Source organism: Cuculus canorus, chromosome Z, assembly GCF_017976375.1.
Source record: "Cuculus canorus isolate bCucCan1 chromosome Z, bCucCan1.pri, whole genome shotgun sequence".
Taxonomy (NCBI): Eukaryota; Metazoa; Chordata; class Aves; order Cuculiformes; family Cuculidae; genus Cuculus; species Cuculus canorus.
The window spans coordinates 77,533,490-77,549,287 of NC_071441.1; the positions used below are offsets into that span (position 1 = coordinate 77,533,490).

The window sequence follows — 15,798 nt, forward strand, 5'->3', positions numbered from 1 at the left end:
ATGGAATGGGTTGGAAGGACCTTTGAAGGTCATGGGATGGGTTGGAAGGACCTTTGAAGGTCATGGGATGGGTTTGAAGGACCTTTGGAGGTCATGAGATGGGTTTGAAGGACCTTTGAAGGTCATGGGATGGGTTTGAAGGACCTTTGAAGGACCTTTGAAGGTCATGGAATGGGTTTGAAGGACCTTAAAGGTCATCAAATGGGTTGGAAGGACCTCAAAGATGGTGGAATGGTTGAGTTTGAGGACCTTTGAAGGTCATGGGATGGGTTTGAAGGACCTTTGAAGGTCATAGGGTGAGTTTGAAGGACCTTAAAGGTCATCAAATGGGTTTGAAGGACCTCAAAGATGATGGAATGAGTTGGGTTGGAGGGACTTAAAGGTCATGAGATGGGTTTGAAGGACCTTTGGAGGTCATGAGATGGGTTTGAAGGACCTTTGGAGGTCATAGAATGGATTTGAAGGACCTTTGAAGGTCATGGAATGGGTTTGAAGGACCTTTGGAGGTCATGGGATGGGTTGGAAGGACCTTTGAAGGTCATGGAATGGGTTGGAAGGACCTTTGAAGGTCATGGAATGGGTTGGAAGGACCTTTGGAGGTCATGAGATGGGTTTGAAGGCCCTCAGAGCTTCTGGAATGATTGGTGGCAGAAGGACCTTAAAGAGCAGAGAAGGAAGTAGAAGTTTCTCCTCAAGATGAGTCACTTTGGGGGTTTTTTTGGGCCAAACCCAAAGTTGAGAAACCTGAACTGAGAGGAGGAAGAACTTGAGAAGGTCCAACCCCACCCCTGAGGTCCTTTATCTCCTCCTTCCACCACCAGGAAGTCCTTCTTGGTGGGAAAAAGGTGGAGTGACACCAAGCGAGGACCTTCCTGGAAGGCCATAAATGACATCAGCGGTGACCAAAGTCCAAAGTGACGTCACCAAAAGTGGGAGTGGAGTCAAAAAGGACCTTTAAAGCCCCATTAGATCCACCTCAAACCCTTTCAAGTGTCTCCAAACCCACCTTCAAGACCTCCAGGGATGGGACAACCAGGAGAAGACCTTGTGGTTGTCCTCTCCACCACCACCAGGGGGTGGAAGAGGTCACGAGAGACCTCAGAGGTTGAGAAACTCCAAAGAAGAGAAGAAAAGAAGGAAATGACTTCCGAAAGATCTCAAGAACCTCAACGGGTTCATGGTTGGAGATGACCCAAAGTGAGAGAGGACCTTCTCGTTTGGTCCTTCACCCCAAGCTTTGCTTCGTTCTTCTCCAGATGGTTCACATTTGTGGTCACTGTTGGGTTTTGAGGTCCACGTGAGGCTTGAAGACCATTTTTGGTCCACGTGGACCTTCTTTGGTGGCATCAAAGAGGACTTTCTGGTGTTGCTTCACGGTGGTGGGACAGGAGATGACGGGACAGGAACTGAGTGGCTTCTTTGGCCGCAATGACTTTGGAGTTCACCTTCTTCTCCGTCTTCTTCTCCTCCGTTCCAGCTGCCAAATGGACAACCAAACCTTGGAGATGGATGGAGAAGACCTTCCGCGGCCTTCGAGGGTCAAAGAGGGGCCAAAAAAGGAGGTAGAGGTCTTTCTTTATCTTCTAGAAGGTCAAAGAAAGACATCGTCTTGGAGATAAGACCTCGAATGGGGGGGTGGGGTGGGGTGGAGGGACCTTCAGAGGTTCTGGAAGGGGTTTGAAGGACCTCAAAGCTCATGGAAGGGGTTTGAAGGACCTTCAGAGCTTCTGGAAGGGGTTTGAAGGACCTTCAGAGCTTCTGGAAGGGGGTTTGAAGGACCTTCAGAGGTTCTGGAAGGGGTTGGAAGGACCTTCAGAGCTTCTGGAAGGGGTTTGAGGGACCTTCAGAGGTTCTGGAAGGGGTTTGAAGCACCTTCAGAGCTTCTGGAAGGGGTTTGAGGGACCTTCAAAGCTCTTGGAAGGGGTTTGAAGGACCTTCAGAGCTTCTGGAAGGGGTTTGAGGGACCTTCAGAGCTCCTGGAAGGGGTTTGAAGGACCTTCAGAGCTTCTGGAAGGGGTTTGAAGGACCTTCAGAGCTCCTGGAAGGGGTTTGAAGGACCTTCAGAGCTCCTGGAAGGGGTTTGAGGGACCTTCAAGGCTTCTGGAAGGGGTTTGAAGGACCTTCAGAGCTTCTGGAATGGGTTTGAAGGACCTTCAAAGCTCCTCAACCTTCTCAGGAGCTTCATTCTAGAGGAGAAGAGGCTGAGGAGGACCTCGTGATGGTTTCCACCTTCTCCCCCCGAGGAGAAGAAGCCATTCCGAAGGACCATCAGAAGCTGCTTCTGGAGTGGCTGAAGTTGAACCTCAGGAGGTTCTTCTTCCCCCAAAGGTTCTTTTCTGTTCTTTGCAGGTCCAGAAGATGAAATGGTCCCTCCTGAAGGTCTTCTTGATGTGTCTTCTGGCGTGTGTGGTCACCACAACTCTCGGAGTCCTCATCCTCTCCTTGGTCTACTTGAAGAATCCCCTTTATCTCCAAGTGGTGGACCTCAAAACTGAAGGTCCACCTTCTCCCAAACCAGAAGAAAACAACGTGGACATCAAATTCCAGTTCCTCAATCATCTCCAAACTTCAAAGGTACCTTCTGGAGATGTTCCTCCACCTCTGCATGAGCTCTTTGGAGGTTCCTCCACCTCCACATGAGCCCTTTGGAGGTTCCTCCACCTCCGCGTGAGCTCTTTGGAGGTTCCTCCACCTCCGCGTGAGCTCTTTGGAGGTTCCTCCACCTCCGCGTGAGCTCTTTGGAGGTTCCTCCACCTCCACGTGAGCTCTTTGGAGGTTCCTCCACCTCCGCGTGAGCTCTTTGGAGGTTCCTCCACCTCCACGTGAGCCCTTTGGAGGTTCCTCCACCTCCACGTGAGCTCTTTAAGGTCCATTTCTTGGTGGCCTTTCAGGTCCACCGTTATCCCGGTGGAGAGATCCAATGGGGGAGGTTCCGAGAGGACCTTGGACAATACGATAGTCCTCAAGAGATGACTTTTGGCCAAAGTCTCAACCGCCGTCGCTCGAAGATGACTTTCGCAACGTTGAAGATCAAATCTCGAGGCCTTCGAGTCCCTCATTGGCATTTCAACGCCAACGAACACGGATACGTCCTCCAGGTACCGTGGAGAAGACCTCGAAGCTCCTCCACACCCACCACCACCTTCCAACCCAACCATTCCATGACCTTCGAGGTCCTTCAAACCATCTCATGACCTTCAAGGTCCTCCAACCCAACCATTCCATCATCTTTAAGGTCCTTCAAACCCATTCCATGACCTTCAAAGGTTCTCCAACTCAACCATTCCATCATCTTTGAGGTCCTTCCAACCCATCTCACAACCTTCAAAGGGCCTTCAGACCCATCCCATGACCTTCAAAGGTCCTTCCAACCCATTCCATGACCTTCAAAGGTCCTCCAACCCATTCCATGACCTTTAAGGTCCTTCCAACCCATCCCATGACCTTCAAAGGTCCTCCAACTCAACCATTCCATCACCTTTGAGGTCCTTCCAACCATCCCATGACCTTCAAAGGTCCTTCCAACCCACCTCAGTCCATCATTCCATCATCTTTGAGGTCCTTCCAACCCATTCCATGACCTTTAAGGTCCTCAAATCCATTCCATGACCTTCAAAGTCCTTCAACTCAACCCATCCCATGACCTTCAAGGTCCTTCCAACCCATCCCATGACCTCCAAAGGTCCTCCAACCCACCTCAGTCCATCATTCCATCATCTTTAAGGTCCTTCTGACTCATTCCATGACCTTTAAGGTCCTTCAACCCATCCCATGACCTTCAAAGGTCCTTCCAACCCATCCCATGACCTTCAAAGGTCCTTCAAACCCATCCCATGACCTTCAAAGGGCCTTCAAACCCATCCCATGACCTTCAAAGGGCCTTCAAACCCATCCCATGACCTTCAAAGGGCCTTCAAACCCATCCCATGACCTTCAAGGTCCTCCAACCCAACCATTTCATGACCTTTGAGGTCCTTCTGACCCATCCCATGACCTCCAAAGCCCTCCAACCCCTCTCAATCCACCACTCCATCACCTTTGAGGTCCTCCATGACCTTCAAAGGTCCTCCATGACCTTCCAAGGTCCTCCATGACCTTCCAAGGTCCTCCATGACCTTCAAAGGTCCTCCATGACCTTCCAAGGTCCTTCCAACCCACCCCCTGAGCTCCGAGATCTCCGTTGAGGTCTTCTCCTCTCTCCTCAGGGCTCGGTCTGGGTTGGAGTCATCTCCTCCGAGGACCCAACGGTCACCACCTACACGGTCAGCGCTGGACAGGTCTTCTTCTTCCCCCGAAACACCGTCCATTGGTTGAAGAACGTTGGCCTTCAAGACTGTGTCCTTCTGCTCTTCTTCTCCACCCACCACGAACTTCAGACCATGGACGTGGACGATGCCTTCTTCTCCACTCCAGAGGACATCGTGGCGAGAGCTTTCAAGGTAGGCTTCGAGGAGATCTTCTTCTCCACCATCTTCTCACCATCTCAGGTGACTTCAACCTTCTCTGCGGTTGTCTTCTTCAGCCTCGCGGTGGTGTCAACTTCATCCGTACCTTCAAGAAACAACTTGAAGACCAAGCGGTCAATTTACCGCCCAACTTAGACCTTCTCCTTCACAACGTCACCTACGGACAATCTCCGGCCGAGAAGGTCTGGAGATACTTCTATGATCTTCAAGGTGAGCACCGCAGAGAGGGCAAAGGGCTCCACAAGGACCTCACAACGTTGGGTTGAGGTTCTCCTTGAGGTTCTCCTTGAGGTTCTCCTTGAGGTTCTCCTGAGGTTCCCCTGAGGTTCTTCTGAGGTTCTCCAGAGGTTCTTGACCAGTTTGGGCCAATGTTCCTCTGAGGTTCCTCTGAGGTTCCTCTGAGGTTCCTCTGAGGTTCCTGACCAGTTTGGGCCAATGTTCTCCAGAGGTTCTCCAGAGCTTCTCTTGAGGTTCCCATGAGGTTCTCCTGAGGTTCTTGACCACATTGGGACAATGTTCTCCAGAGGCTCTCCAGAGGTTCCTCTGAGGCTCTCCTGAGGTTCCTGAGCAGATTGGGTCAATGTTCTCCAGAGGTTCTCCTGAGGTTCCTCTGAGGTTCTCCAGAGGTTCCTCTGAGGTTCTCCTGAGGTTCTTGACCAGTTTGGGCTGAGGTTCCCCAGAGGTTCTCCTGAGGTTCCTCTGAGGTTCTCCTGAGGTTCCTGACCAGTTTGGGCCAATGTTCTCCTGAGGTTCCCCTGAGCTTCTCCAGAGGTTCTTCAGAGGTTCCTGACCAGGTTGGGCCAATGTTCTCCTGAGCTTCTCTAGAGGTTCCTCTGAGGCTCTCCTGAGGTTCTCCAGAGGTTCCTGACCACGTTGGGCCAATGTTCCTCTGAGGTTCTCCTGAGGTTCCTCTGAGGTTCTCCTGAGGTTCTTGACCACATTGGGCCAATGTTCTCCAGAGGTTCTCCTGATGTTCCTCTGAGGCTCTCCAGAGGTTCCTCTGAGGCTCTCCTCAGGTTCCTGAGCAGATTGGGTCAATGTTCTCCTGATGTTTTCCAGAGGTTCCTCTGAGGTTCCTCTGAGTTTCTCCTGAGGTTCTTGACCAGTTTGGGCCAATGTTCTCCTGAGGTTCTCCAGAGGTTCCTCTGAGGTTCTTCTGAGCTTCTCCTGAGGTTTTTGACCACATTGGGCCAATGTTCTCCAGAGGTTCCTCTGAGGCTCTCCAGAGGTTCCTCTGAGGCTCTCCAGAGGTTCCTCTGAGTTTCTCCTGAGGTTCCTGACCACGTTGGGCCAATGTTCCCCTGAGGTTTCCCTGAGGTTTCCCTGAGGTTTCCCTGAGGTTTCCCTGAGGTTCCCCTGAGGTTCTCCTGAGGTTCCTCTGAGGTTCCTCTGAGATCCTCCTGAGGTTCCTGACCACGTTGGGCCAATATTCTCCTGAGGTTCTCCTGAGGTTCCTTTGAGGTTCTTCTGAGGTTCCTGAGCAGATTGGGCCAATGTTCCCCTGAGGTTCCCCTGAGGTTCTCCTGAGGTTCTTGACCACATTGGGCCAATGTTCTCCAGAGGTTCCTCTGAGGCTCTCCTGAGGTTCCTCTGAGTTTCTCCTGAGGTTCCTGAGCAGATTGGGTCCATGTTCTCCAGAGGTTCTCCAGAGGTTCCTCTGAGGTTCTCCTGAGGTTCTTGACCAGTTTGGGCTGAGGTTCCCCAGAGGTTCTTCTGAGGTTTTCCAGAGGTTCCCCTGAGGTTCTTGACCAGGTTGGGCCAATGTTCCCCTGAGGTTCCCCTGAGCTTCTCCAGAGGTTCTCCAGAGGTTCTTGACCAGTTTGGGCCAATATTCTCTTGAGGTTCCCCTGAGGTTCCCCTGAGGTTCCCCTGAGGTTCTCTTGAGGTTCCTCTGAGTTTCTCCTGAGGTTCTTGACCAGTTTGGGCCAATGTTCTCCTGAGGTTCTCCTGAGGTTCCTCTGAGGTTCTTCTGAGGTTCCTGACCAGATTGGGTCAATGTTCTCCTGAGGCTCTCCTGAGCTTCTCCAGAGGTTCTTCAGAGGTTCCTGACCAGGTTGGGCCAATGTTCTCCTGAGGCTCTTCTGAGGCTCCTCTGAGGTTCTCCAGAACTTCTCCAGAGGTTCCTGACCACATTGGGCCAATGTTCCCCTGAGGTTCCCCTGAGGTTCCTGACCAGATTAGGTCAATGTTTTCTGGAGGTTCTCCTGAGGTTCTTGACCACATTGGGCCAATGTTCCCCTGAGGTTCCCCTGAGGTTCCTCTGAGGTTCTTCTGAGGTTCCTCTGAGGTTCTCCTGAGGTTCTTGACCACATTGGGCCAATATTCTCCTGAGGTTCCTCTGAGGTTCTCCTGCGGTTCCTCTGAGGTTCTCCTGAGGTTCCTCTGAGGTTCTCCTGAGGTTCTTGACCACATTGGGCCAATATTCTCCTGAGGTTCTCCTGAGGTTCCTGACCAGGTTGGGCCAAGGTTCCTCTGAGGTTCCTCTGAGGTTCCTGACCAGATTAGGTCAATGTTTTCCTGAGGTTCTTGACCACATTGGGCCAATGTTCTCCTGAGGTTCCTCTGAGGTTCTCCTGAGGTTCTTGACCACATTGGGCCAATGTTCCCCTGAGGTTCCCCTGAGGTTCCTCTGAGATCCTCCTGTGGTTCCTGACCACATTGGGCCAATATTCTCCTGAGGTTCCTCTGAGGTTCTCCTGAGGTTCTTGACCACATTGGGCCAATATTCTCTTGAGGTTCCCCTGAGGTTCCCCTGAGGCTCTCCTGAGGTTCTCCTGAGGTTCCTGACCAGATTGGGCCAATGTTCTCCAGAGGTTCTCCAGAGGTTCTCCAGAGGTTCTTCAGAGGTTCTCCTGAGGTTCCTGACCACGTTGGGCCAATATTCTCCTGAGGTTCCTTTGAGGTTCCTCTGAGGTTCTCCTGAGGTTCTTGACCACATTGGGCCAATATTCCCCTGAGGTTCCCCTGAGGTTCTCCAGAGCTTCTCCTGAAGTTCCCCTGAGCTTCTCCAGAGCTTCCTGACCACGTTGGGCCAACCTTCTCCTCCTTATCTCCACCCAAGGGTCGGCCACGTTTCCTTTCCCCGGAGGCCTCTTCCAGTGGGCTCCTTACCAGAGAGACACCACCACCTTCACCCACCTGGAGAAGATCTTCAGCGACTCCTTGAACACGGTGGGTCTTTCTGAGGTCCTTCAACGCCATCTCCTGATCTTTGAGGTCCTTCAAAACCATCTCCTGATCTTTTTGAGGTCCTTCAAAACCATCTCCTGATCTTTTTGAGGTCCTTCAACACCATCTCCTGATCTTTGAGGACCTCCAACGCCATCTCCTGATCTCCAAAGCCCAGAGTTGAAGGTATCAGGAGATCCTTTGACCTCAGGTGGACCTTCACCTCTTGTTCTTCTCCTTCCAGCATGAAGACACTCTGACCTTGGCCACTCTCCGCATCTTCAGCAACTCTTTGGGACAACCTCATTACCACTTCAACGCTAACGAGATGGGTTACGTCGTCAGCGGCTGCGGAGAGGTACAGCGCTGCCACCGCTTGGGGGGACCTCCTGGGGGACATCTCGGGAGGTTTTGATGGACCTTTAGTGGAGATCTCTAAAGGTTTGATGGACCTCTGAGGTTTGAAGGACCTTTAGTGGAGATCTCTGGAGGTTTGAAGGACCTTTAGTGGAGATCTCTGGAGGTTTAATGGATCTCTGAGGTTTGATGGACCTCTAATGGAGATCTCTGAGGTTTAATGGATCTCTGAGGTTTGATGGACCTCTAATGGAGATCTCTGAGGTTTAATGGACCTTTAATGGAGATCTCTGGAGGTTTGAAGGACCTTTAGTGGAGATCTCTTGAGGTTTGATGGAGATCTCTTGAGGTTTGAAGGACCTCTAATGGAGATCTCTTGAGGTTTAATGGATCTCTTGAGGTTTGATGGACCTCTGGTGGAGATCTCTGAGGTTTGAAAGACCTCTAATGGAGATCTCTTGAGGTTTGATGGACCTCTGAGGTTTGATGGACCTCTAATGGAGATCTCTTGGGGTTTAATGGACCTCTGGTGGAGATCTCTGGAGGTTTAATGGACCTTTAATGGAGATCTGTGGAGGTTTGATGGACCTCTGAGGTCTGAAGGACCTCTAATGGAGATCTCAGAGGTTTGATGGACCTCTGGTGGAGATCTCTTGAGGTTTAATGGATCTCTTGAGGTTTGATGGACCTCTAATGGAGATCTCTGAGGTTTGAAGGACCTCTGGTGGAGATCTCTGAGGTTTTATGGACCTCTAATGGAGATCTCTTGAGGTTTGATGGACCTTTAGTGGAGATCTCTTGAGGTTTGATGGATCTCTGAGCTTTGAAGGACCTCTAATGGAGATCTCTGAGGTTTGAAGGACCTCTAATGGAGATCTCTTGAGGTTTAATGGATCTCTGAGGTTTGAAGGACCTCTGGTGGAGATCTCTGGAGGTTTAATGGACCTTTAGTGGAGATCTCTTGAGGTTTAATGGACCTCTGGTGGAGATCTCTGGAGGTTTAATGGATCTCTTGAGGTTTGAAGGACCTCTAATGGAGATCTCTTGAGGTTTAATGGACCTCTGGTGGAGATCTCTTGAGGTTTAATGGACCTTTAATGGAGATCTCTTGAGGTTTGATGGACCTCTGAGGTTTGATGGACCTCTAATGGAGATCTCTTGAGGTTTGATGGACCTCTGAGGTTTTATGGACCTTTAATGGAGATCTCTGGAGGTTTGAAGAACCTCTAATGGAGATCTCTTGAGGTTTGAAGGACCTCTGAGGTTTTATGGACCTCTAATGGAGATCTCTTGAGGTTTGATGGACCTTTAATGGAGATCTCTTGAGTTTTAATGGACCTCTGAGGTTTGAAGGACCTCTAATGGAGATCTCTGAGGTTTAATGGAATTCTGAGCTTTGAAGGACCTCTGGTGGAGATCTCTTGAGGTTTAATGGACCTCTGGTGGAGATCTCTTGAGGTTTGATGGACCTCTGAGGTCTGAACGACCTCTGGTGGAGATCTCTGAGGTTTGAAGGACCTCTAATGGAGATCTCTTGAGGTTTGATGGACCATTAATGGAGATCTCTTGAGGTTTAATGGACCTCTGAGGTTTTATGGACCTCTAATGGAGATCTCTTGAGGTTTGAAGGACCTTTAATGGAGATCTCTGAGGTTTGAAGGACTTCTGGTGGAGGTCTCTTGAGTTTTAATGGACCTTTAGTGGAGATCTCTGGAGGTTTGATGGAGATCTCTTGGGGTTTGAAGGACCTCTAATGGAGATCTCTTGAGGTTTGATGGACCTCTGGTGGAGATCTCTGGAGGTTTAATGGACCTCTGAGGTTTGATGGACCTCTAATGGAGATCTCTGGAGGTTTAATGGACCTCTGGTGGAGATCTCTTGAGGTTTGATGGACCTCTGAGGTTTAATGGACCTCTAATGGAGATCTCTGAGGTTTTATGGACCTCTAATGGAGATCTCTTGAGGTTTGAAGGACCTCTAATGGAGATCTCTTGAGGTTTGATGGACCTCTAATGGAGATCTCTTGAGGTTTGAAGGACCTCTAATGGAGATCTCTTGAGGTTTGATGGACCTCTAATGGAGATCTTTTGAGGTTTGATGGACTTCTGAGGTTTAATGGACCTCTGGTGGAGATCTCTTGAGGTTTAATGGACCTCTAATGGAGATCTCTTGAGGTTTAATGGATCTCTGAGCTTTGAAGGACCTCTGGTGGAGATCTGTTGAGGTTTAATGGACCTCTGGTGGAGATCTCTTGAGGTTTGATGGACCTCTGAGGTTTGATGGACCTCTGATGGAGATCTCTTGAGGTTTGAAGGACCTTTAGTGGAGATCTCTTGAGGTTTAATGGACCTCTGAGCTTTGAAGGACCTCTGGTGGAGATCTGTTGAGGTTTAATGGACCTTTAGTGGAGATCTCTTGAGGTTTGAAGGACCTCTAATGGAGATCTCTTGAGGTTTAATGGACTTCTGAGCTTTGAAGGACCTCTGGTGGAGATGTGTGGAGGTTCGATGGCCTCTGCGCTTTGGTGGTCCTCCGTGGTGCCGTTGCGTTGAAGCTCCACCCCTGGGAGGTCACCCGGAGCTCCTTCTCCTCCTCAGGTTGGCCTCATTCTCTCCGGTGTCTCCTCCAACTTCAACATCGCCATCGGAGATGTCTTCTTCTTCCCCGTTGGAACTCAACACTACATCAAAAGCACCTGCGAGGAGGACCTTCTCCTCCTCCTGGCCTACAGCACAGGAGAGCAGGTGAGGACTTCCTGCCCTGGACCACCTCCAGGAGAACCTCTTCCTGGGCCTCCAAACCCTTCTATGACCTTCAGAGGTCCTTCTATGACCTTCAGAGGTCCTTCTATGACCTTCAAAGGTCCTTCAAACCCTTCTATGACCTTCATGGTCCTTCAAATTTGGACCTTCAAAGGTCCTCCAAACCCTTCTATGACCTTCAAAGGTCCTTCTATGACCTTCAAAGGTCCTCCAAACCATTCCATGACCTTTAAAGGTTCTCCAAACCCTTCTGTGACCTTCAAAGGTCCTTCTATGACCTTCAAAGGTCCTCCAAACCATTCCATGACCTTCATGGTCCTTCAAACCCATCTATGACCTTCAAAGGTCCTCCAAACCATTCCATGACCTTCAGAGGTCCTCCAAACCCATCTATGACCTTCAAAGGTCCTCCAAACCCTTTTATGACCTTCATGGTCCTTCAAACTTGGACCTTCAATGGTCCTCCAAAGCCTTTTATAACCTTCAAAGGTCCTCCAAACCCTTCTATGACCTTTAAAGGTCCTTCAAACCCTTTTATGACCTCCAAAGGTCCTTCAAACCCTTCTATGACCTTCAGAGGTCCTTCAAACCCTTCTATGACCTTCATGGTCCTTCAAACTTGGACCTTCAAAGGTCCTCCAAAGCCTTCTATAACCTCCAAAGGTCCTTCAAACCCATTCCATGACCTTCAAAGTCCTCCAACTCAACCATCTCATGACCTTTAAGGTCCTCCAAACCCTTCTATGACCTTCAAAGGTCCTCCAAACCCTTCCATGACCTTCGTGGTCCTTCAAACTTGGACCTCCAAAGGTCCTCCAAACCCTTTTATGACCTTCAAAGGTCCTTCTATGACCTTCAAAGGTCCTTCAAACCCTTCTATGACCTTCGTAGTCCTTCAAACTTGGACCTTTAAAGGTCCTCCAAACCCTTCCATGACCTTCAAAGTCCTCCAACTCAACCATCTCATGACCTTCAAGGTCCTCCAAACCCTTCCGTGACCTCCAAAGGTCCCTCCCAAGTCCTTCTCCGACGCTGTGTCCGTTGTCTTCTCCTCCGTAGTTGGAGACCCTTCGCATGAAGGACTATTTCCGCCTCACGGTTGACCACATTCTGGCTCAGCTCTTCTGGAAGGACCAAAAGGACTTCCAGAACTTCTCCGGATCTTCTCAGAAATGACCTCCAAACCCCTTTGGAGGTCCTTTTGGACCATCTCAAAGGACTTTGACCTCCTGGAAGAGATTAAAAGCCGTTCCCACCGCTTTGAGCTCCGTCTGCTTTGGACTTCCCCCTCAGGTGGAGGTGACCCCGAGAGGTCCCCAAAGCTCCTGCAGAGCTGGTGGTGCTCCAGGAACCCCTGGGGCTTCTCCACAGCTTTGGATGAACCTCAGGGCTTGGTCCCTCCGGTCCGTGGATCCTCGGTTCCTCGGTTCCACAGTCCTTTGGTTCCATGGTTCCATGGTCCTTTGGTTCCTGGGTTCCTCAGTCCCTCGGTTCCTCAGTTCCATGGTCTTTTGGTTCCTGGTTTCCATGGTTCCATGGTCCTTTGGTTCCTCAGTTCCATGGTTCCATGGTCCTTTGGTTCCTGGTTTCCATGGTTCCTCAGTTCAATGGTTCCATGGTTCCTTGGTTCCTCGGTTCCTCAGTTCCATGGTCCTTTGGTTCCATGGTTCCTCGGTTCCATGGTTCCTCGGTTCCATGGTCCCATGGTTCCACGGTTCCTCGGTTCCTCAGTTCCACGGTCCTTTGTTTCTTCAGTCCCTCAGTTCCATGGTTCCTCAGTTCCATGGTCTTTTGGTCCCTCAGTTCCATGGTCCTTTGGTTTCTGGGTTCCATGGTTCCTCAGTTCCTTGGTTCCATGGCTTCTTGGTTCCTCAGTCCCTCAGTTCCATGGTTCCATGGTCCCTCGGTGCTTTGGTTCCTCAGTTCCATGGTTCCATGGTCCTTTGGTTCCTCGGTTCCTCAGTTCCATGGTTCCTCAGTTCCATGGTTCCATGGTCCTTTGGTTCCTCGGTTCCTCAGTTCCATGGTTCCTCAGTTCCATGGTTCCATGGTCTTTTGGTTCCATGGTTCCATGGTCCTTTGGTTCCATGGTTCCTCAGTTCCATGGTTCCATGGTCCTTTGGTTCCTCAGTTCCTCGGTTCCATGATCCTTTGGTTCCATGGTCTTTTGGTTCCTCCGTCCCTCAGTTCCATGGTTCCTTGGTCCCTTGGTCCTTTGGTTCCTCAGTTCCATGGTTCCTCAGTCCCTCGGTTCCTCGGTTCCATGGTCCTTTGGTTCCTCAGTTCCATGGTTTCTCAGTTCCATGGTCCTTTGGTTCCTTGGTTCCATTGTTCCTCGGTTCCTCGGTTCCATGGTTCCACAGTCCTTTGGTTCCTCAGTTCCACGGTCCGTTGGTTCCATGGTTCCATGGTTCCATGGTCCTTTGGTTCCATGGTTCCTCAGTTCCATGGTTCCATGGTCCTTTGGTTCCTCAGTTCCATGGTTCCATGGTCCTTTGGTTCCTCAGTTCCATGGTTCCTCAGTTCCATGGTCTTTTGGTCCATCAGTTCCATGGTCCTTTGGTTCCATGGTCCTTTGGTTCCATGGTTCCATGGTCCTTTGGTTCCATGGTCCTTTGGTTCCATGGTCCTTTGGTTCCATGGTTCCTCAGTTCCATGGTTCCATGGTCCTTTGGTTCCATGGTTCTATGGTCCTTTGGTTCCTCGGTTCCTCAGTTCCATGGTTCCTCAGTTCCTCAGTTCCATGGTTCCTGGGTTCCTCGATTCTGTGGTCCGTTGGTTCCATGGTCCTCTGGTTCTTAGGTTCCATGGTCCTTTGGTTCCTCGGTTCCATGGTTCCTCGGTTCCATGGTTCCTCAGTTCCATGGTTCCTCAGTCCCTCAGTTCCTCGGTTCCATGATCCTTTGGTTCCTCGGTTCCTCAGTTCCATGGTCCTTTGGTTCCATGGTTCCTTGGTCCCTCGGTCCTTTGGTTCCTCAGTTCCATGGTTCCATGATCCGATGGTTCCTGGTTTCCATGGTTCCATGGTCCCTCGGTTCCTGGGTTCATGGTTCCTTGGTTCCATGGTTCCTCGGTTCCTCAGTTCCATGGTTCCATGATCCTTTGGTTCCTCGGTTCCATGGTTCCATGATCCTTTGGTTCCTCGGTTCCATGGTTCCATGGTCCTTTGGTTCCTCGGTCCCTCAGTTCCATGGTCCGTTGGTTCCTCAGTCCCTCAGTTCCATGGTCCGTTGGTTCCTCGGTTCCATGGTCCTTTGGTTCCTCAGTTCCACGGTCCTTCTGTGGACCATGAAACTTGGACTGCTTCAGCCTCGGGAAGGGCTTCCTGGAGGGGCAGTTGGACCTTCTGGATGGGTGGTGGGGGAGCATTTGGACCTTCTGGAGGGGTTGTGGAACCTTCTGAGTGGGAGTTTGGACCTTCTGGAGGGGCGATTGGACCTTCTGGGTTGGTGGTGGTGGACCTTCTGGATGGGTGGTGGGACCTTCTGGAGGAGCTGTGGACTTTCTGGGGGTGGTGGGACCTTCTGGAGGGGCGGTTGGACCTTCTGGAGGTGCTGTGGACCTTCTGGGTGGGTGATTGGACCTTCTGGAGGAGTATTTGGACCTTCTGGAGGAGTATTTGGACCTTCTGGAGGAGTATTTGGACCTTCTGGAGGAGCATTTGGACCTTCTGAGTGGGAGTTTGGACCTTCTGGGTTGGTGGTGGACTTTCTAGAGGGGCAGTGGGACCTCCTGGAGGTGCTGTGGACCTTCTGGGTGGGTGGTGGGACCTTCTGGATGGGTGGTGGGACCTTCTAGAGGGGCATTTGGACCTTCTGATTGGGCAATGGACCTTCTGGGTGGGAGGTTGGACCTTCTGGAGGGGCGATTGGACCTTCTGGGTTGGTGGTGGACCTTCTGGATGGGTGGTGGGACCTTCTGGAGGAGCTGTGGACCATCTGGGTGGGTGGTGGGACCTTTTAGGGGGCAATTAGACCTTCTGGAGGAGCATATGGACCTTCTGGAGGGGTTGTGGGACATCCTGGAGGAGCTGTGGACCTTCTGGAGGGGCGGTTGGACCTTCTGGAGGAGCAGTTGGACCTTCGGGAGGGGCATTTGGACCTTCTGAAGGAGCATTTGGACCTTCTGGAGGGGCTGTGGGACCTTCTGGGTGAGTGGTGGACCTTCTAAAGGGGCAATTGGGCCTTCTGGAGGGGCGATTGGACCTTCTGGGTTGGTGGTGGACCTTCTGGGTTGGTGGTGGACCTTCTGGAGGGGCATTTGGACCTTCTGGAGGGGCATTTGGACCTTCTGGAGGGGCATTTGGACCTTCTGGAGGGCTGGTGGGACCTTCTGGAGGGGCGATTGGACCTTCTGGGTTCGTGGTGGGACCTTCCGGATGGGTGGTGGGACCTTCTGGAGGGGCATTTGGACCTTCTGGAGGGGCGATTGGACCTTCCGGAGGGGCATTTGGACCTTCTGGAGGGGCATTTGGACCTTCTGGAGGGGCATTGGGACCTTCTGAAGGGGCAGTTGGACCTTCTGGGTGGGTGGTTGGACCTTGAACCAAAAACGGTTCAAACTCTCGGTTTCTCAGAGGGGAAGAACCTCTCGTCTGGACCTGCTGGAGGTGGACCTCCTGTGGTGCTTCCATGGACCTTCTGAAGCTCCTGTGGTGCCTCCATGGACCTTCTCTGGTGGATTGTCCCATCTCTGGAGGTCCTCCAGACCACGGTGGATGGAGGTCCTGAAGCAGCGGTGGCTTTGCTCCCAACGCCTTTATAAGGGGCAGATGGACCTCCCACCACCTGAGAAGGTCCTGAGGAGATCCTGAAAAGGTCCTGAGAAGCTCCTCAGAAGATCCTTAGAAGATCCTCAGAAGCTCCTGAGTAAATCAGAACCTCCTGAGAAGGTCCTGAGGAGATCCTCAGAAGGTCCTGAGAAGCTCCTCAGAAGATCCTGAGAAGATCTTCAGGAGGTCCTGAGGAGATCCTGAGAGATTCCTGGGAAGGTCCTGAGGAGATCCTCAGAAGATCCTGAGATGAAGGTCCTTAGAAGGTCCTTAG

The 15,798-nt window shown here is 51.3% G+C and overlaps 1 protein-coding gene across 1 annotated transcript; it reads left to right on the top strand.

Annotated features, from left to right (window-relative positions):
• The first annotated feature begins 1,331 nt into the window (after positions 1–1,331).
• DYNAP (dynactin associated protein) lies at positions 1,332–12,082 on the top strand. The gene is made up of 9 exons (XM_054054580.1): positions 1,332–1,562; positions 2,350–2,574; positions 2,892–3,098; positions 4,206–4,439; positions 4,523–4,676; positions 7,528–7,637; positions 7,879–7,992; positions 10,589–10,735; positions 11,813–12,082. Exons 1-9 carry the CDS (start codon positions 1,392–1,394, stop codon positions 11,927–11,929), a joined length of 1,479 nt encoding a protein of 492 aa, XP_053910555.1. The 5' UTR covers positions 1,332–1,391; the 3' UTR covers positions 11,930–12,082.
• The last annotated feature ends 3,716 nt before the right edge of the window (positions 12,083–15,798 follow it).